General features: G+C 38.6%; 1 protein-coding gene across 2 annotated transcripts; it reads left to right on the top strand.

Moving 5' to 3' along the window:
- The first annotated feature begins 98 nt into the window (after window positions 1-98).
- PABPC1 (poly(A) binding protein cytoplasmic 1) lies at window positions 99-17,401 on the top strand. 2 transcript variants are annotated; one of them, XM_019925050.3, is made up of 15 exons: window positions 99-801; window positions 3,911-4,104; window positions 4,310-4,425; window positions 6,866-6,996; window positions 8,287-8,381; window positions 8,718-8,855; window positions 9,058-9,153; window positions 12,572-12,844; window positions 13,073-13,163; window positions 13,783-13,893; window positions 13,975-14,129; window positions 14,703-14,787; window positions 15,326-15,456; window positions 16,036-16,129; window positions 16,959-17,401. In XM_019925050.3, the coding sequence occupies exons 1-14, from the start codon at window positions 609-611 to the stop codon at window positions 16,126-16,128; spliced, it is 1,902 nt and encodes a 633-aa protein (XP_019780609.1). In that variant the 5' UTR covers window positions 99-608; the 3' UTR covers window position 16,129; window positions 16,959-17,401. The 2 variants fall into 2 exon arrangements, with proteins under 2 accessions (XP_019780609.1, XP_004326402.1); XM_004326354.4 differs by having other exon boundaries at window positions 6,866-7,005.
- Window positions 17,402-22,079: the final 4,678 nt, after the last annotated feature.

Genomic DNA, 22,079 nt, shown 5'->3' with positions numbered 1-22,079 from the left:
CTGACGCTCGCGTAGGGCCCTGGCGTCAGACGCGCGGGGGCAGGGTGAGTGCGGCGCGGGGTATAAGTAGAGGGTGCAGGAGGCGGTGCTTCCCCTTCTCCCCGGCGGTTAGTGCTGAGAGTGCGGAGTGTGTGCTCCGGCCTCGGAACACACATTTATTATTAAAAAAATCCAAAAAAATCTTAAAAAATCTTTTAAAAAACCAAAAAAAAATTTACAAAAAATCCGCGTCTCCCCCGCCGGAGACTTTTATTTTTTTTTCTTCCTGTTTTATAAAATAACCCGGTGAAGCAACCGAGACCGACCCGCCCGCCCGCGGCCCCGCAGCAGCTCCAAGGAGGAACCAAGAGACCGAGGCCTTCCCGCTGCCCGGACCCGACACCGCCACCCTCGCTCCCCAGCCGGCAGCCGGTAGCCAGCAGCCAGCAGCCAGCGGCAGCGGATCGACTCCGTTCTGCGGCTGTTGAGTAGTTTTCGATTCCGGTTGATTTTTGTCCCTCTGCGCTTGCCCCCGCTCCCCTCCCCCCGGCTCCGGCCCGCGACCCCAGCACTCGCTCTTCTCTTACGGAAAGGTCGCGGCCTGTGGCCCTGCGGGCAGCCGTGCCGAGATGAACCCCAGCGCCCCCAGCTACCCCATGGCCTCGCTCTACGTGGGGGACCTACACCCCGACGTGACCGAGGCGATGCTCTATGAGAAGTTCAGTCCGGCCGGGCCCATCCTCTCCATCCGGGTCTGCAGGGACATGATCACCCGCCGCTCCTTGGGCTACGCGTATGTGAACTTCCAGCAGCCGGCAGACGGTGAGAGCCGGGCCCGACGGCGGGCGGGCGGCCATGAGGCTCAGGCGGCGGCGACGGGCTGGTTAGGCCGGCGGCCCGGGGGGAGGGGGCAGGAGGGCATGTCACCAGCCCTCCCCGGGGCCAGCGGGGCGAGGCTTGGGCGCCAGTACCCCGGTTCCCCGTGCCCGCAGGGACCCGCGCTGCCGGCAGCCGCACGCCCCTCGTACGCCGGGCCACTTCCTCCTTTGCGACCATTTTCTCGGCCTCAGCCGCTCTCAAACTTTAGGGTGATGACGCGCCGGGAGGGTGGGTGAGAATGGGTTCTAACACGACGCTCCCGCCAGTAGCTGCGGGATTCTGGGGTGTTGAGCGCCGAGCCCCCTTTTCCGGTAATAGGTGAAGGCGCTCCCACCACCCGAGGCTCTTGCCGGCGCCCCAGGACGCCCCAGGAAGTGCATTTCGTTGCTCGAAAAATACCACGTGTTGAACCCTGTAACCTCACAGGCCCGAGGCCTGTTCCGGCTACTGGCCCAATCGCCTGGGGGAGCCACGGGGACTTAGAATAAAGTTAATATGGTGGTCTGGTGGTGGTATCAGGCTTCTGATTCCGTTCTTAATAACTTGTCAGTGACTGATGGCTCTGGAAGTATAAACTACCAATGAGACGTGCATTGGGGTTTTTCCTCTAGTTCAGACATTTCTCACTCTTAACAGCAGGTTAGGAGGGAGGGGATGTGGAAGAGAACCCTTTTGGAGGCCATCATTTTCTCAGGCTGTTTAGGTAGTTGTGATTTTTTTAATCGAGTTAGTTTCGTAGTACTGGTAATTTATTCGGAATATTTTTTTCCCTCTGAAATAGTTTCTATGGTTTTGAGGGATTTTACTTAAAAATGCCGTCACCAATTTTGACTGGAAAATGTTACTTGTGAGTGTCGTGTGGACTGGACTATTATACTTATGTGGCATTCTAATGGTGGTTTCCTTTTTTTTAAAGTAGTCCAGAATAGCCATACATCATGGGGAATGATTGAGCACTAGAGTCAGCTTGAAATTTATGGGGGAAAAGATGCAGCTAACCTTGTATTTTTAAAAAGTTAAACAGTTTGCAAAAAATCCAGAATTTGGCAAACAGGTATGTGACCTGATAACTTGCCAGGATTTTTCTTTATATCTGGATCAATTGACTTGCAGAAGTCATTTTCACTTGATTTTATGGTCCACTTTTGCCCTTTTTTCCCCTGGCTACTTGAATATATGTCAAGTGTTACGAAATATAAGGAATTTATTTTTATTTTTGTAGGAAAGGTCTTAAAGGTGGAATTGAAACTTTATTTCATTAACAGATCTGGAGTTATTTAGTGATCAGCTTTTCACTAGGTAAAGTTACTGCTGAGATTTTTGGGTAGGCAGGCTATTGAGTGACAGCAAGCCCGAAGTTGTAAAACTGCACTGCAGGTTTTCCGCCCTTTTGCTCTGTAGGCAGTAGCTCCAAATGTCACTCCATAACGGTTCTTCCCAACTCTGGGCAAGATTTATCGCTGAATGAAAGATCAGGGAAGATAATTTGGGGGCAGGTAATCACAAACTGAAGAGTTGATAGAGAAAACTTGGACAAATTCTAGAGAGCATGAAATGTAAACTTCTAAATTTAACAATTTTAAATCCGAAAAAAACAATTTTTAAAATTTCTTGGGGTTAGAAAGTTGAACTTCAGGTTACCGTGGTTACAGAACACTCACTGTGTATTGCCCATCTATTGCAGTAGACCAGTATTGTAACTACTCAAAAGAAGGTAGCATTTTTCCATCTTCCATTTATTTCATTTCTATATATACAAATTATTGTTTTTCCAAATATTTTCAGTGGTTTCCATTTATTTCTCCCCCTTATTTATTGCTACATTGATGTATTTGTAGAATAGCTTCTGAAAGTGACCAGTTTCCAATTTAACAGGAAGAGGTGACTCATTCAAAAGAAGCTCAAGCAAAGTCAGCTAAAAAACAGGGGAGCTGAGTAGGCGTGGTCAATTGATAAATGAGCTGACAGTTGTTTGTCACTATCTTCTAGAAACTAAAACTTTTATTTATAGAAAGAAGTGGCTGGAAAATTTGTCCTCTCACTAATTTTACAGTTAACGCTAGCATGGAATTTGTGAAAATTGGTGTTTCAGGACTTCAAATGGACTGTGTGTTCCCACTCTTTAGGGACTAGTCTTTTCTACTTAAGGATGTATTTTTCCATTTAGAGTCTAAACTTCTGTATAAGTGTTTCTTTAATGGTACGGGTGCACATAATTTGATCCTTCATAGATGTAATCATAGGGTAGATTTTGAAATTTTCTAGCACTATTCAGAAATAATTGGTTAATCATCAGTTATTAAGTAAATGAATGATCTAAGATAAAATTGGTTTTATATGTAAATAAAGCATTAAAAGTGAATTGTGACTATCATAGAGCTGGTATTTCAAAAGTTTTGTGTTACATAGCTAAGTACGTCCAACTTCACTTTAGTTTTGAAAGCCTGATTCAAGTCTTTCTGAATGGATAAAGCCTTTTTTTTAAAACATGGCCATAGGAATTGTGCCATGAATCACTGAAATCCCCCCAATAAGTCAGGAATTTTTTTAGAAAATGGACTAATTTTTGTACAGTACTGACAGTGATAAGCAAGAAACAATTTTGACAAGTAATAGAGAAGTTAAAATGCTTTAAAATCCATAAACTGTTCTGCTTGTGGATAATCTACAATTGCTTACTGTCCTTTATATTGCTTTTAAGCAGATTGTGAAGGGGAATCTCGGTTTTACAGTTGACTAGGAACAAAAAGGTGCTTTTAAATTTCATGGCAATTAAAGGAAGAGGTTGTTGCAGAAATAAGTTAGTTCTTAACGATACATCATCCATTAACAAATTAACGTGGGAAATTTGGGGTTTTTTGATATTTGTCTTCTCTTTTTGCGTTGTACAGTTTAAATCTAGACTGGTATGAGGTAAGATCCAGCCATCTTGAAGTTTAAAGAGGTAGAGGGACCATGTGCTCTACTGTTCCCTCCACAATAGTTTATATAATTTTAAGTGGGCTATAAAAGTTTTGAAATAATATTTATTTTGAAAATGTCCTTCCTGCAGCGGAGCGTGCTTTGGACACCATGAATTTTGATGTTATAAAGGGCAAGCCAGTACGCATTATGTGGTCTCAGCGTGATCCATCACTTCGCAAAAGTGGAGTGGGCAACATATTCATTAAAAATTTGGACAAATCCATTGATAATAAAGCACTGTATGATACATTTTCTGCTTTTGGTAACATCCTTTCATGTAAGGTAAGCAAAAATATGACAGGTAGACATACTTACAGTGTTTTAGTTACTTGTAGTTTATTCCTTAAGATAGCAACCATGCTCTCTGTTAATGGATATCTTTATTTCCCAAATGCCCAGGTTAGGTAGCTGACAAGTTATCTCTGAGTACTGGAAAAATGCTAAATCAATAGCAAGTAATGAAAAATTATTACATATTTTTCCCTAGGTGGTTTGTGATGAAAATGGTTCCAAGGGTTATGGATTTGTGCATTTTGAGACACAAGAAGCAGCTGAAAGAGCTATTGAAAAAATGAATGGGATGCTTCTAAATGATCGCAAAGTGTAAGTATACATGTTTAGTTAATCATTCTTCAAATGCTTTTAATAGTTCAATTCATGCATTTTACAAGTAATATATTTGTGCTCTTAGAAGAGATACACCTAAAGTGAAGATTAATAAACTACATCTTGGTAGATTTTATAATTGTCTCTTCTCCACATTCAGTGTAACATACAAGTAACAGTGAATTAATACAGCTGGTCAGCATTCAAACAGAAAAGAAACAGCAGAAGATAGGTATGCTGGAATATAAAGCTTTTTCAAAAATAAGTGCATATTAGTTGAAAAACTAGAAATCCAGGCAGAAACTTAAGCATAATTCCCAAGGTAGTAATTAGCCCCTTTTACGTTCAAAGCTGAAGCTAAAATAACTTGCCTGTATTTACATGCTGGTATGACATAAACTGCGATACAAACCCAGTGGTCTAAATTCAGAGCCCAGGGTGACTCTCTGCTTGGCTTTACTCCCACAGTTTATTGATGGAGTTTAAAGATTGTCATAATTGTTGTTTCAACGCCTTTTGGCTCCCTTCCCCATGTAAAGATAAATTGTAATTAAACCAGAAGTCTTCATGATTAATCTTTTCTGAAATAAACTTGTTCTTAAAAGTTGCAAACTTTTAAAATAATGATGCTGATAAAACCTCTATAAGACTTTCTGCTACAAGTTGTAAAAATACAGATTTTGTGAGCCTAAAGACATTACAAATCTCAATTTTATCTTCAATGCCAGTGGATTTTGCTTAATTAGGTAAATTCAGCTGTGAGGTCACATTGTAAGTGAGCTGTGAGCTCATGTAAACTGCAGTGATGGCACGCAAATTGGGTTTGGTTCTTACAGGTCAACTGCATCACTCTTAAGGTGTGGTTCTCATAAATCTGCATCAAGTGGGATGGTCAGTCCGTACATGGAGGAGTCATGCACATGGTGTTACCTGTTTGAGTTCCATCAATTACATGATTAAGGAAAGACTTTGTAGTATGTAAAGAACCCCATACAAGTCTAAGAAAACCAGCAACTCCTCAATGGGAACAATGTTTACAAAGGCTAATTCTTAAAAATAATACATCTTTAAATGAGAAAAATGTTCAGCATCATTAGTATTCAGAGATGAAGCTATCTTTTGCCTGTCAGCAGTGCTTTAGGGGAAAAAAAAGAATGGCTACCCCTGGTGGAGGTCGATTAAACAAAGAACTTGATTTATTGCTGTTTTTTGAGTATAAAATGATATAACCCTTTTTGGAAAGCAGTTTGTAGGTATAAACTTAAGATCATTTATATACCTTTCGAGCTGCCATGATTTCTGCAACTCTATCCTAAGAACAAATAACAAAGTTTCATAACGTTGCGGCATTATTTACAAAAGAAAGTTTTGTTGTCCACAATGGAATATCATGTTCCCACTGAGAACATTTATAAAACTAATTGCATGGAGAAGCAGCACCATATGGGTGGGGGGAGGTGTGGGGTGCGGCTAAGGGAGTAAAATGTAGGTGTCTCCTATGGAAAGGAATTGTGCTGGACTAACGTTCTTAAGCACAGAGAACAAAAAGGCCTACGAAAAGTCAGTCATGATTTGGGTGGGATTATGGGCGATGGTTTTTTTTTTTTTAAGAAGATGTTGGGGGTAGGAGTTTATTAATTTATTTTTGCTGTGTTGGGTCTTTGTTTCTGTGGGAAGGCTTTCTCTAGGTGTGGCAAGCGGGGGCCACTATTCATCGTGGTGCGCGGGCCTCTCAGTATCACGGCCTCTCTTGTTGCGGAGCATAACCTCCATAAGCGCAGGCTCAGTAGTTGTGGCTCACGGACCTAGTTGCTCCGCGGGATGTGGGATCCTCCCAGACCAGGGCTCGAACCTGTGTCCCCTGCATTGGCAGGCAGACTCTCAACCACTGCACCACCAGGGAAGCCCCTGGGTGATGGTTTTGTGATGTATATTATATTGTTTAATGACACATGTACTACTTCTAGGGAAAACCTCAATTTTTAAAACACATTTTGTTGACAATGCTGCAAAGAAATTTGTTCCAGGCTGTTGTATGTTAGAGTACAGAATTCGGTAGCTTAAATTTATATTTTAGGAGATTGCAAACGAAGTGCAAGAGCCATGTTGAAACAGCAACGATAAAAGCTTTTCTGTTTTTTCACTGGCGTGGTGCAGGCATACTCCACTAGTTTGTATTGCTGGACGTAATCGTCTTAATCCTAGGTTAGCTAGAAGGAAGGGAGAGGCGTGTGTATTAAGAAAAATGTTCTTTTTTGTGATTATAGTTAAGAGGTTTGTTCTCACTTCACTTAAGGCCCTATTTCTGTTTTATAGTTTGCTTTTTATTAGAGATTCTGAAATTATCAGTAACTATTACAGAGTCAACCGTCAGGCTTAATTAACCTGAACTTCATAAAATACAACCTAATTTTATAGTTCTTATCTATTTTATTAGATTTGTTGGACGATTTAAGTCTCGTAAGGAACGAGAAGCAGAACTCGGAGCTAGGGCAAAAGAGTTCACCAATGTTTACATCAAGAATTTTGGAGAAGACATGGATGATGAGCGCCTTAAGGATCTCTTTGGCAAGTTTGGTAATGTGTCTGAATTAAATTTTTATACTCAGTTCTGAGTAATTGTTCAATGTTAGTTTTGGCTAATATTTTATACTAAAAAAGTAAATGGGACTTCACATATTTTAAAATATTGTAGTTACTTGGGTTAAGCTACTGATAGTCCATTATACTAGCATATAAATAGAATTCTATCCAGTTTAAAGGTTAATAGCATTGTATTAGCACCGTAAGGTGTGACTGTATAATTGGAACAGATCTTAAAAGCTTTTGCTTTGTTAAGAAATTGTGCTGGATTTATGTACTAACAGATCCCATCTCATCAGAGGCATTGCATGAGACACAGCCAACTTAGGCTGGAGTGTAGTCTTTAATTATGGGACAGGAAAGCTGGCCAGCTTTGGGATATTTGGCCAGTCTCAGCATCATGTTTGAGCAATTTAAAATAATGACTTTTAAAGACAAAGATCCAGATTTTCCCATGAAGTGTGTAACCGGTCTCACTTTAGATAGTTGTGTAGCTGATCAGAAAATGAACTTTAAATTGTACCCTTGAAGGTGATTTACTTGCCCCTTACCTTTGCTTTCCTTTTTGTTTAACTTAAATAGGTGTCCCTTTTTAAAAGCATCTCAAATCATAAAGAATGAGGACATCTAATACTTCACTATTGCCAAGCTGGCATGCCACATTGAACCCTCTAAACAGTTGATATGTGCCCATACATCTTGCAGATTGCCTGTAATCAGATGTCATTTGTAATCTTTTTTCCCCACCTACCTGAGATAATACTTAGCACTTCTGTTAAGTCTGTTTTATTTGAGGGAGTGGTGGGGGAATATGTGTCTTCAGAAACATGCCACCTCCTCCAGGTGCTTCTGCTATGTCAAAGGTCAAACCCCGTGTTTCCTCTACTCCTTGTTGAAAATCAAGTGGGCCAAGGCTTAAAAATTCTTAAAGAAAACCAAATTGTTTTAAAATAATGCATCTGTTTTGTACTAATGCTAAGAATAAAACTTCATCATCATTTACATTTGTCTAAAACGTATCTCCTTAAATGGAAGGAGGAGTGTCTCAGGGAATAGAGTATTAACTTAGCTTCTTAGTAGAAATAAAGAGAATATTTAGTGCCCATGGTGGGAGAGAAGAGGGTGGTTATAGGAGGAATAAATTTCTGGAGGCTTGGAGTTTTTTTTAATCCCCATTTTTATATTTTTTTTCATGGCTTTGTGTATTGAAACTTGAAATGTATAAACTAAATGTTGTATGGAATATCTTTGAATCATTAAAAAAATTTTTTTTAGGACCTGCCTTAAGTGTGAAAGTAATGACTGATGAGAGTGGAAAATCCAAAGGTTTTGGATTTGTAAGCTTTGAAAGGCATGAAGATGCACAGAAAGTAAGACTTAAAATATACTAACCAAAGGCAGTGTGGGTTTTTCTGTATTTTATAGTAAGATGTGGGGGTATAAAGTTGAGTTGTTCTTGCATTGAAATACACATGCGTACCAACGGCTAGTCTACATGTTCATCTCCACATATATTGTTTTGAATTACTTGCATTTTATATAGTTTGAGGGTATAAATTGAAAACCTCTGTTGTCTTAAAACCTCACAGTTTAGTTTTTATGGTGGGTACATCTTTAGCTTTTATAATCTAACAAATTTTCTTTATTGTTAAAAAATGAATTTATATATTGCAAGTTAGTAATTAAAATTTTGTGGTCTTTGTAAGGCTGTGGATGAGATGAACGGAAAGGAGCTCAATGGAAAACAAATTTACGTTGGTCGAGCCCAGAAAAAAGTGGAAAGACAGACGGAACTTAAGCGCAAATTTGAACAGATGAAGCAAGATAGGATCACCAGATACCAGGTTCATTATTTAACTGAACGAGCAAAAATAAGACAGGGATGAGGAAACCTATTTTATGTTCATTTCAGTTACTGACAGGTAACTGGAGGGTTTGAGGGGAAAAGGAGAGGAAACATGGGATAAGATAATAGGAAGTATGCTTAAGTACCACTACGGTTTTCTTTTTCTAAATTTTTTTTTCTTTATTTTATTTTTATTTTAGGGTGTAAACCTTTACGTGAAAAATCTCGATGATGGTATTGATGATGAACGTCTCCGGAAAGAGTTTTCTCCGTTCGGTACAATCACTAGTGCAAAGGTAAAGCACTATATATGATGCACTTTTCTTTTTTTTTTTTTTTGTGGTGCGCGGGCCTCTCACTGTTGTGGCCTCTCCCGTTGTGGAGCACAGGCTCCGGACGCGCAGGCTCAGCGGCCATGGCTCATGGGCCCAGCTGCTCCGCGACATGTGGGATCTTCCCGGACCAGGGCACAAACCCGTGTCTCCTGCATTGGCAGGTGGACTCTCAACCACTGCGCTACCAGGGAAGCCCGATGCACTTTTTTTTTTAAGATTTGGGAAAAATCCATGCCCATGGATATATGTATATAAGTTTTATATTTCATATGGAGTGTTTTTCTTTATAAATGAATGGTCAAATAGTTTTTGCTTTTCTCTAAAAAATCAGCCTTTCATTTTTCAGAAAATCATCTTTGCTTCATTACTTCAAAAACTTATATTCAGGGCTTCCCTGGTGGCGCAGTGGTTGAGAGTCCGCCTGCCGATGCAGGGGACACGGGTTCGTACTCCGGTCCAGGAAGATCCCACATTCCACGGAGTGGCTGGGCCCGTGAGCCATGGCCGCTGAGCCTGCGCATCCGGAGCCTGTGCTCCGCAACAGGAGAGGCCACAACAGTGAGAGGCCCGTGTACCGGGAAAAAAACAAACAAACAAACAACATATTCAGATTTGAAGTGGCTGGAAAGGCTGCATTTGATGACCATAGTGATTGATCATCACATGATATGCACTGTTCTGTACTCTGTTAAACTAGTTATTTTACTGGTTAAAGAAAGCAATTTATTAGGGAACTGTAATTGTTACTATTTGAGCTAATCTATATTTGCTTACAGAATTCACTCTGGGGAGTCAAACTTAAAGCCCCCTAACAGTAAAGGTAGAGATCATGTTTGCTTTTACTTGAAATCAGAAATTAAGAAATACAACAGTAAGATTCTAGTTTAAATTCTGGAATTTTGATATAAGAACCTCTGCTTCAGGTGTTTTTTCTGGTGTCCATGGCCCCAAGAATCCTTCTGTATTTAAAGTTCTGTATGTATGTACCTTGAGGGGTGGGAAGAGTATCTAAAACTTTAAACAGATTCTCAAAAGAGTACAGGAAAAATTAAAACTGAGTGCTCTGGAGTGACCTCCGGGCTGATCTTTCTATTCTGCAACCCCATTGATCAAGGGAACTTCTACGATAGAATGTTAAGGAGCATAGTAGAGGAATACACATAAAAATGCAAGTGATGTAGTTGTCTTCTGTTTCATTCAGCCTGTGCTTTTGTAAAAGAACCTGGAGTATGATAGAATCTATTCCTGAGTTTGTTTATCCTCAGTATGTTCCCTGAAAATCATTTAAATTGAATATTGTGCATCAGTTTATTTTGAATGTATGAAGAAGCATGCATGTTTTACAAAGGAGGGTCTTTTTTAAGTCCTTTTCAAAAAGTCCTTTGTGGATCATATCGCTGTTGGCAAGGAGGTGAAAAGGTTTCGCAGGAATTCTGGGAGAGGAGGTCATTATGTTAATTTGATAATGCTTGCTGAAAAACAAATTGGTCAAGACAGACGTGTAAAAAGGTGACCCCTCCATTTTTCATTTTCAGTCTTCAAAAGGAGTTTGGTTGGCCTTTCCAGATAATTTTCCATGCTTGTATACATTTTGTATACATATAAACAGTTTTTATAAAACAGGATCATAGTATACCTATTCTGCAACTTGTCTTTTTACTTAACAGATCTAGGTACATATTTATTTCAGGCATTTGCTCATTTTTTGCTAAGGGCTGAATATTCATGGTACAGATGTACCATAACTTATTCTACTGTGCCTGTATTATGGTCATTTGGTTTGCTTTGCATGCTAACACTGTTAGACCCACCACTCTGATAAACATCTTTATACATATATTTTTGCACACACACCAGTATTTCTGGAGTTCAAGAATTGAAGTTTCTGGTTAGTGGGTGTGTGTATTTAAAATTCATACAACTGAATTGTCCCCAAAAGGCTGAACAAATTAAATTACTACTAGTCTTGTCAATTTAGTAGAAAGTGGTATGCATCTTTTTAAATGAGATGTACTTTTTATGTGTTTACTTGTTTAGCCTATTCTTTGCATATTTTTATACTGCGTTGGTTATCTTTACTGATTTAGGGGAAATTTCATGTCAGCGCTTTGTTTTATGTTGCAAGTATTTTCTCTAAGTCTTCCACTTAGGACTTTGGGGGTCTTGTGTCATCTTAGTTTCCCTGTATTTTTGCATCTTATGTTCAGATACAGAATCTTATCTGGCAGTTTGATGTTTTTCAATGTGATGTGAATAAGAGCTGTAAGTTAATTCAGAATTATCCCTTTGTACCATGTACTAGATAGTCCAAAGTTCGTCTTTCCCCCACTGTTTTAAAATGTAAGCTTTAACATATGAAGTTCCCATAATTGCATGGGTATGTTTCTGGACTCTCTTTTTGAGATATAATTGACATAAACATATTCAAGTATATGACAATTGTTTGTTATTTGTATATACTGCAAAGTGATCACAATAAGTCTAGTTAACATTCATTACAAAACATTTTTTTTCTTGTAATGGTAACTGTAAAGATCTACTCTCAGCAACTTTCAGATGTATAATACAGTATTATCTGTAGTCCCCATGCTGTACAATACGACCCCATGACTTGCTTTATACGTGGGAGTTTGTACTTTTTAGCTACCTTCACCCCCGTACCTCTCTGGCAACCACCAGTCTGTTCTCTGTATCCTTGAGCCCAGTTGTTTTGTTGTTTTGATTCTGCATTTATGTAAGATCATTGGTCTCTGTTTGATTGCTGTTTTGTTTGTTCTGTGCCACCAGCATGCTGTTTAATGTAGCTGTATAGCACGCTTATGTATATTGCATGGCTACTGAGAAGTTCTTTGCATCTCCTCGTTGCTTGTTTAAAAGATTTTGAGTCATTGTGAGCTTCCTGAATATTGTTTATACTCCAATATTTATGGCCCTTATGGTCTTGAATGTGAAAGTTTAATTTTAAAATGTGGATACTGTGATATTCAACTGCTTTTTCCTCCCCTCTAACGAGTAATGAAAGCATCTTGTCAGCTCGAATTGCTAGAATAGTCAAATTTTAATTGTGCATGTTTTTAGTGGTGCTAAAATTTAGGCCTTGATTGTATTTAGAAATTAAACCTCAATATTGAAAATCTAGAACTTTAACAAAGTTGCTATTGGACCTCCACCCCTTCACTTCTTTTGCTTGGCTGGGATAATGCATGCATGTAGTTTACCCTTAATATTTGGATATCAAGGGAAAAATTGTGGGAAAAAGTGATGAAAGCATTGACAGGGTTAGTTAAATGTGAGTCGGTGGCTATAGTTGATACTCTGCTTTTTGTGCCTCATCTACCATTGCATTAATCATGTGTTTTCTTCCATTTTCTTTTAATAGGTTATGATGGAGGGTGGTCGCAGCAAAGGGTTTGGATTTGTGTGTTTCTCCTCCCCAGAAGAAGCCACTAAAGCAGTTACGGAAATGAATGGTAGAATTGTGGCCACCAAGCCATTGTATGTAGCTTTAGCTCAGCGCAAAGAAGAGCGCCAGGCTCACCTCACTAACCAGTATATGCAGAGAATGGCAAGTGTAAGAGCTGTGCCCAACCCTGTAATCAACCCCTACCAGCCAGCACCTCCTTCAGGTTACTTCATGGCAGCTATCCCACAGGTAGGTTTTAGAAGAGAACAAAAACCTCATGAAGGTTTTCCTCTTCAGTCATCTTTAATGTTTTGTGCCCCACTAAAAAATAAATAAAGCCCTAAGATGAAGAGATGTTAATTATGATTGGATTTGAAAAATGCTTAGAGTGTGAGGACCTGCTAAATGTTTTGAGTGCATAACTAGTTGCATTATTTGCTTTTTTCTTTAGCTGATACATTTGCTTGCTTTCTACAGACTCAGAACCGTGCTGCATACTATCCTCCTAGCCAAATTGCTCAACTAAGACCAAGTCCTCGCTGGACTGCTCAGGGTGCCAGACCTCATCGTAAGCTTTTTTTTTTTTTTTTAAGGTTGCAAAGTATTTGAACTAAAAACATAAATGAGGCGAATTAGCTGTTATATCCCAGTGGTATATTAGCTCTTGCTTTTTATAGTTTATTTTTATGGGTGTTCATTTTGGGGATCCTAGCATTTTGTTTTTAAAAAAACATTGTAAAATGTTTCACCATTCCTTAAGACAGCAATATCTATGCCGTTTTGATTTTCCTTTATGACAAGTTTGGGAATGCATCCAACTCAATTTCATATTTGGTTAGGCAGTAGTTTTAAAAGATCTTGTTCCATGTGTGAGGACCAGGGTCCAGGCATTTTCAGCCTTATCCTGTGGAATAGTGCTGTATTGCCGGAACACTTAGAATCAGGTTCATGTATCATATTTAGATATTAATAAGTACTTGTCCTTGTATGAATGAAAACTTTGTATTTACTGATGCTCTGATATGATTAAGTCTGGAGAAATGGCATATAGGAGCCTAAGGTTTTAAAAATGGTTTGTTTATGTTTGGTCATCTATAGCCTTTTGTGCAAACCTCAGCTCTGAAAAAGCGGCATGAACACTTGGTGAGTTTCTCCCAGTTAATGTGTGTTCGTATCTTTAAACATAGCATTCCAAAATATGCCCGGTGCTATCCGCCCAGCCGCTCCTAGACCACCATTTAGTACTATGAGACCAGCTTCTTCACAGGTTCCACGAGTCATGTCGACACAGCGTGTTGGTGAGTCTTAACCCTTCCTGTAAAAGTTGGTCTCCAATTTTAAATAGCAAGATAAATACGAAAATCTTTTTATTTTTTTAGCTAACACATCAACACAGACAATGGGTCCACGTCCTGCAGCTGCTGCAGCTGCAGCTACTCCTGCTGTTCGCACCGTTCCACAGTATAAATACGCTGCGGGAGTTCGCAATCCTCAACAACATCTTAACGCACAGCCACAAGTTACCATGCAGCAGGTGTGGATTTAATGATTTCTTTATAAAGATGACAGTCCTTGATCTCAGTCAAAGACATTGAAGACAACTGTATGATATATGAGAGCTTAAGCTATGTAGAATATCTTGTTGAGGTGCCACTAATTGATAGTATATAATTGATAGTATGTAAAAATGTCTTCTGTGTGCTATACTCTAGGAACTAGATAAGCATTCAGCAGTCCCTCATCCTGAATTACTTAGGTGAGAGTTTTGTCTGGCATAGTTGTAAGAAAGGGTGAAATAAAGTTTAGTTTGTGAGATTTGGCTTACCTTTTTCTTTTTGACCCTAGGACCAAAATCGTTGTTGATCATAGAAGTATGAGTCCAAAGAATATTCCAGATAAAAAAGAAAATTCAACATCCCCTGTGCTTACATTACTTGAGCACTTAGGTGTTAGTATAGCTACCTTAGGCTGTATTTCAGAATCACTCAGCTTCTGTTTATGTTTAGATTACAGTCTTTATCCAGTTAATTTCCAGTGATGGCTGTATTTGTACTTGCCATTACTTCTGTACTTTTTAAACTTAGGAATTCTCCCGTTTTCTTTCTAGCCTGCTGTTCATGTACAAGGTCAGGAACCTTTGACTGCTTCCATGTTGGCATCTGCCCCTCCTCAAGAACAGAAGCAAATGTTGGGTAAGTACCTTTGTCCCACCTAGTCAGTTATAGAGACACTAGAGAATAGGAAGACATTTAGACCTCCTCTGTACCTAAAAATGACAGCCAGGGTGGCAGGATGTGCATCGGCATGAATGGTTTTGATGGCACAGTTTGTCTGCCTGGAAAAGCTATTAAAATGTTGCCTTTGGTGAACAGTGTAATAGGGCATTGCTTGCCATGTACCCTGCCACATTTTTGGAAGAAGGAATTTGAACCAAATGAATAACCACTTTGATTTTGCCTGAGTACAGATTTAACATTTTAATAGTAAACATAGCTTCAGTTCCTCTTTTTTTTTTTTGGCAAACTGACAGCTGTCAAGAAGTAATTGCCTTGTGGTGGATCTTAATCCGTTTTATAGCAATCTTCTCATGAAAGATACTGAAGTGGTGGATTATGGGTTAGCATTTATTTGCTGTATACAAAAGATTCTTAAACCCCAGTTTTAATATGGTAGATGCCTTAAAAATTTTTTGTTTTTTTAATTGGAGTGTTTGAATGTTTTTGTTCCTAGGTGAACGGCTCTTTCCTCTAATTCAAGCCATGCACCCTACTCTTGCTGGTAAAATCACTGGCATGTTGTTGGAGATTGATAATTCAGAACTTCTTCATATGCTTGAGTCTCCAGAGTCTCTCCGTTCTAAAGTAATTTAAATTTTATCATTTATCTAGTAGCTTCTTATAGTACATATTCCAGGATGTTTTGTAGGAACTTAATTTTTCTAGGACATTTATAAGTGCTTATACAAGTCATGCACAGTTCTAAGAGTTTTATAAATATTAATTGAAAATCCTAATAATAACCTATGGTGCTGTTATCACCATTTTATACACGGGGAAACTGAAGCATAGAGAGGTTAAGTAATTTGCCCAGTGCTCACAAAGCAGCTAGGGAATGGCAGAGCTTGGTTTCAAATCCAGTCTCTGTAACTCCAGCGTTCATGCTGTCTTAACTGTGCTGCATCTTAAAGGGACGTTTGCTGATATTTCTCAACTTTGGGGGATTTTTGGTGGGGAGAGAGTTAAGAAGTGCTAGAGGTTCATAATTCTAGGACAGTGGTGGAATGGAACCCAAAAGATACGGATATAGTTGGAATGTTTTTCAATAACAGTTGTTTCCACTTTCACCTGAGGAAAGGAATTTGCCTTTGTTGGACATTTGTGTGTTGTCCATTTGAAATTATCGTCTAATTATTTTTCAGAACCAGTTTCTCTGTTTTTCAGGTTGATGAAGCTGTAGCTGTACTACAAGCCCACCAAGCAAAAGAGGCTGCCCAGAAAGCAGTTAACAGTGCCACTGGGGTTCCAACTGTTTAAAGTGAGCCTGCCCCCTATGTTTGTTTCTTATTTTATTTTAACAGTTTGAGCATATTTTGAAACATAGCAAAAACTCATTTTACCATTAATTCAAATGCATTGCAAATTTTTCGAAGAGAAGTAGAGATACAGAGGAATTAAAGGAAACTTTACCTGTTACCCTGGTATTGACTTGAATTTTTAAGATCAGAGCCCTTTCAAGCATTTTGTATAGTAATTTGTATTAAATGGCTGTAATAGGGGTTGGCCCTGTATAGCTGTTCTTGGAGGTCTTTTCATAGCTTAATACATTTTCTTGGGTGGCAGCGATGACGGTTGCCTTTTGGCCTCTGCTGTTGCCTTTCGTTAGCCCCAGGAAATGGGCTGATGTAGCTGTGTAGCCAGAGCCAGGGATGGGCAAAGCTTTTCTGTAAAATAGGAAATAGTTGGGGCTTTGGGGGCCATGGTACGTGTTGAAGCTACTCTGCCCCACCGTTAGTGTGAGAACAGCCACAGACAACATGTAAACCAGTGGGTATGGCTGTGGTCCAGTGGAGCTTTACAGAAGCAGCGTGTAAACAGGCTGAATTTGGCCAAGGGCTTTACATAAGTGTCAGTATTGGTCCTGTTATTTTTGTTTTGTTAAAATATTTGACATATAACAGTGTGTAAATTTAAGGTGTGTAACATGTTAATTGGATACATTTATATATTGTAATATGACTGCCATTATAGCTATAGTTAGCACCTCTGTCACTTAGGTAAAGATCTTTTCTTTTTAGTGGTTGGAATCATTAAATTCTGTCTCGTAAATTTGATGATTATAACCTTTTTTCCCCCCACATTTACAGATGATCAGGGACCATGAAAAGAAACTCGTGCTTCACCGAAGAAAAATACCTAAACATCGAAAAACTTAAATATTATGGAAAAAAAACATTGCAAAATATAAAATAAATAAAAAAAGGAAAGGAAACTTTGAACCTTATGTACCGAGCAAATGCCAGGTCTAGCAACATAATGCTAGTCCTAGATTACTTATTGATTTAAAAACAAAAAAAAACCAAAAAAATAGTAAAATATAAAAACAAATTAATGTTTTATAGACCCTGGGAAAAAGAATTTTCAGCAAAGTACAAAAATTTAAAGCATTCCTTTCTTTAATTTTGTAATTCTTTACTGTGGCATATCTCAGAATGTCACTTCTGTTTTAAATAACAGAATTGATAACTGAGCAAGGAAACGTAATTTGGATTATAAAATTCTTGCTTTAATAAAAATTCCTTAAACAGTGCACAGTGATGTTACGCTATTTTATTTCTCTTTGTAATTAATTGGCTTGGGTAAATAGGTGATAAGCTGGCATTGGTGTAAGAACCTCTTTCATGAGAAAGTACTTCAGAGGTTTCTTAGTTTTATGTAAAAGAGGCATAAGACAATGTCTATAATGCAGTTTATGAATTTAGATTTCCATGTGAGTTCTTGAATCGAGACATATATTTTATTTGTTAAATGACCTAAACGTCTTTTGAGATGATGCCAGTATATGACTGACTACGTTAAGGGTTCTAGGCTGGCAGATAACTAGCTTAAACTCTCATTTATGTGGTATAAAACAGTAACAGCTACTGTATTCGTTGGATAGGGTATAGATAACAGAAAAATTACACTGAAGACTAGACGTATTAAGTGTACAAAATTTAGGATTCGTTTTTTTAAGCCTTCTTTTTAGAAGTCCTTTAATTTGATGATTGTGACTTATCTCAGTGTAATACCTTATCATCCAAAGTACTTGCGAATAATGAAGATACAGGGCTTCCACATCTAGAGAACAGATGTAGAAGATCAGGAATGGGGCCCAGGATATATGCATTAAACCAGATATTCCTGGCCATTTCAATGCACTTTAGAGAATGGCCTAGTTTTAACTCTATTCCATTCTCTACATATTGCTGCCAGAGTTAGCTTTCTAAGTTGCATATCTGATTATCTCATCACCATGCTAGAATGATCTCAACTCTAAGCTCTCTCACCTTTGGGAGCAAATAAATAAATCCAAATAAAACCTTGGCTGTGACAATGGCAGCCCTCCCTGCATGTTGAAGCATTATGATGCTTCTGTACCTGGAATGCTTTTCACCTTGGCTTCATTTGGAACCGGATATACCCAAACCCCACCTCCTATCCCATGGCTTAAATCAGTGCACCTAGTAGGCATTACAGTGATGATTTTGTATTTTGCCTAGCCATTGTCCTATTCTGACAGTTTGCTGAGATGAAAACAATCTTGGAGTCATCATGAACGCGTTCCTCAGTGTTTTAGGAAGGCAGAGGAATATATACTATGTTTCTCAAAATTTGACTACAAAATGGTTCAAGCCTGTAGGTTTTAAAGGAGCAACTTCTAAGATGCCTCAAGCTAAAGTTCTCACAGTTGGAAACCATTCCAAATCTAGAGTTACAGATAGGGTTTGCACAGACAGTAGTTTGCTTTATACATTGGATAGCTGGAATTCGGTATTTCTTGTGTGATAGGAAGATAGCTCATTTCTATTTTTAAAATGTCTATTTTCTTAGAGGAGGCCGCAAAACTCAAGTAGGTCTATGATCTACTTGCAGGAATTGACATCAAAAAAAGTCTTCATTATTTGATGATTTTGTATTTGCAAATTCACTAAAAGTTACTTGTAACCCCAAAAGTCTACTTGTGCAAACAATAGATTTCAGTCATTTGCAGACATGCACAGAGCATCAAATTTTGAGTCACCTGAAATGCACATGTTCCCAGCTGAGGTCAAAAAAGTCTGCCTTCTTGTTTCAGCTCTCATAAACAAGTATCCTTTTCAAGGTCATTGTGTGTGTGTGTGTGTGTGTGTGTGTGTGTTTTAAATGACACATAAAACAAAGCTATGTATCAGTTGATGAAAGTGTGACAGGCTCACTGGTATCTAACCCTGTTATTTCCCCCTAGGAGCAGTGATTCAATATTAACTAATTTTAGTGTTAGCAAGACTTCACAAAGCAATCTCCACAATTAATGAGGACTAGTGTCTGATAAATGTATGGCTCATCATCGACAGAAGTTATTTTAAACCGCCTAACTTCATGCAGGATTTGAGGTGAAGCAGAAGAAGGCAGCTGACACTATACCATACGTAAGGCATATGTACGGCTGCTTCTGTTGGAAGGTCTGAGATAAACTAAATTGATTACGTTTTTCTGTGGGTAGTAGATATATAATGGCTATTTGGAAACTGCTTTTTTAGCCTAGAATCTCCTTTTCTCCAATTCATGTACAGTAAGACTTGCATGGGTAAAACAAGCTAACGTAATGTGACTTTACAGAATGCTACCTTTGATTATACTTACTTCTCTCCTGTCAGACTAATGGATCACAAGTGAATGAGTGACGTTTTGGAGAGTACTTTGAAATTTTCTTACTCTTGACGTAAAACCATGGTCCCTATTCATTTGCAGTGAGTAAATGACTGAAGAGGAGGACCTGGATGTTGTGCTTAATTAATAAGTGCATTCTCCCTGTAAGACCAGTTCTCATGGAAACAAAATCAGAAGTTTGGTTCAAGTTGGAAGCAAAGTGGGTAGAGTTGGCCACCTCTGACCAGCCGTGATGGTCTGATGCGTGCAGCTTTGCTGGAGACCAGTGCTACACTGATGAGTTCTGGCCTCCCTTTTTCTAGGCTTCACATTGACTCTCTTCTGTGAATATAACATATCTTCAATTAGACAATCTAGTTAAATTGAAGGGTTTTTTAGTTACTTTGATACATCTTGGATGTTGCTGTGTCTTCTCAGCCACCTGGTTGCAAGTACTATGTGTAAACGTGGCAGAATAAGAAGGTAACTATTTCAAATTTTACATGTTACCTTATTTACCTTTTTATCTGTCCACAATTGCAAGTTTGTGTGTGTGGGGGAATTGTCTTATCTGCAAAGGCAGAAAAACATGCAGTTTATTTACTGACGTTACTGACATATTCCCCAGAAAACGTGAAACAGGTTATTCATTAGCCTAAACTAACATTCCCTCTGTAGAGAAAAAGCTCTTTACATTGGAAATCAAGAATCTCTTTTAGATCCACAAAATAATAAGTTGATAAGGTAAACACGAGCAGATGGATTTGTGATTGGTGATGGGGTTCTGTTTCTGTGTACCCCCAGCCCCAAGTAAAATGTGGTACTTGGAATATTTTATTTTGATTTTCAAATTGCTAAGTAAACATGCCAGACTGACATCCAAAAAGTTAATATTTCCCAAACTACTGAAGACATTTTGACCGTTTTCTTGTAATAGCATAAAAAGTTATAGTGATGTAAAAAAATGACTCAGATCCTAAATTGTATACTAAAAACATCCTTTCAATTTTTAAACTTGTTAAATCTCATTTTTTGTAAGTAATCATTTGCAAATGTTGGTGATTATTTACAATACCAATTATGATACAATGATAATTTGGTGGTACCATAATTATGGGCAGCAACAAAAATCGTGAAATAAGTGTCTGAGGAATGGAGATCGTGTGCACTAAGAGATGGCGGTTATGGGCACCTCTGTAGAGCAGGGATTCTTAAGATGGGTGGGTCATTGTTTGAAAATCAGAATTTCTTTAAACATTGAAAAGCTTGCTTTTGAATATTGAGCATGTGCTACATGTTCACTTATCAAGTGAACTCTACATGCACTATATCTAATTCTTATTACCATCCTATAAGTTTGATTCAATCATATTCTCATTCTACAGATGAGGAAACTAAAGCTTCAAGAAGTTTTGTGACTTGCCCAGAGTCACATAGTAAGTTGTAGTGAAGCTAGGATTAGAATCCAGACCTACAGGTCATGCTCTCAGGTTCTCTGTAAACTACCTATGAACTACGAAAAAGTAAAAGTTCCGTAAAATCTCAGATGCTCGGGCTACCTTCAGCCTGGGCGTGGGAGATGGGATGATACAGGTACATCAGAGCACATGAGAGTAAGCCAAAACATAAAGGTGCTTTTTTGTTTTCACATTTTAGGGCAGTCAAAAAACAGGGAAAGAGAGTCATTATTTAGAAAGTTAAAAAAGAGGTCTTTGACCAAGCTGAGCCTAAAATTCTAAATCAGAATATTTTCCTTCTGAGCATGTTGGACTGCCTGGGAATAGTGGACATTTCCTTTATCAACCCTGTGATCATTTTTCTGAGCTTGTTCATATTCTCATTCTAGGTTTCCTTGGAATTGTAAATGGACTTAACCAAAACCTTTAAATTATCCTGAGTTTTCATAAAATTTGTGGACTAAACTTCTGACTCTGTATTGTACTTCTGTGCCAGTTAGGAAGATGTCAACCTTTTCTCAACAGTTATTAGCAAATAGATAAAATGCCACTGGCTGCTGCTAAAGAAGAAATTTCCAACAAATTAGGTATGTTTATTTAAGTAACGTCCTGCCAGTGAGTGGCAAAGCCAAATCTAGAACTCCAGGCTTTCTGACTCGAGTCTGTGCTATTAACTTTCATTTTGTTTTGGTTTAGTTTTTATTTCTCTTGCTAATCCTTTAAGGTGAAAAAACTTTGACAGGAATTCTTTGTATTTTCTTTACCAATTATTTTAATGGATAACAACTTGTAAAGACAGATTTTTTTTTTTTTTGGTCATCATTTAAACTTAGTTTTCACCTGGTCTCAGAGATCACTGAAGTGATGTCAGAATCATGGCAGTCTTAGTCATTCTTCTTTTCTCTCTCTCCTTTTATAATAACAACTAACTAGACTTCCATGATAGAACAGAAGTGCCTCTGCACATTACACCAAGGGACACACCAGCCCACCTGTGCAAAAATAACAGGCCTGTAGTAACGGCTGTGGATCCATGGGGTTTGGTGAACCTGCCCTACCCACCACCACTTGCCATGATGGGGGAAAAAAGCCTGGAGAGTGCAAAACTGGGCAGATATTCACAGGTGAGAGAGAATTGGT

The sequence above is a fragment of the Tursiops truncatus genome, chromosome 17, assembly GCF_011762595.2.
Source record: "Tursiops truncatus isolate mTurTru1 chromosome 17, mTurTru1.mat.Y, whole genome shotgun sequence".
Lineage (NCBI taxonomy): Eukaryota > Metazoa > Chordata > Mammalia > Artiodactyla > Delphinidae > Tursiops > Tursiops truncatus.
This window is presented reverse-complemented; position numbering and strand designations above follow the sequence as displayed.

Excerpts from the sequence above, each read along its gene's own strand:
- PABPC1 (XM_004326354.4), top strand. The coding sequence starts at position 609 with ATGAACCCCAGCGCCCCCAGCTACCCCATGGCCTCGCTCTACGTGGGG. Across the intron at positions 8,382-8,717 it reads GGCATGAAGATGCACAGAAA|GCTGTGGATGAGATGAACGG; the intron begins GTAAGACTTAAA and ends GGTCTTTGTAAG. Across the intron at positions 14,130-14,702 it reads CACAAGTTACCATGCAGCAG|CCTGCTGTTCATGTACAAGG; the intron begins GTGTGGATTTAA and ends TTTTCTTTCTAG.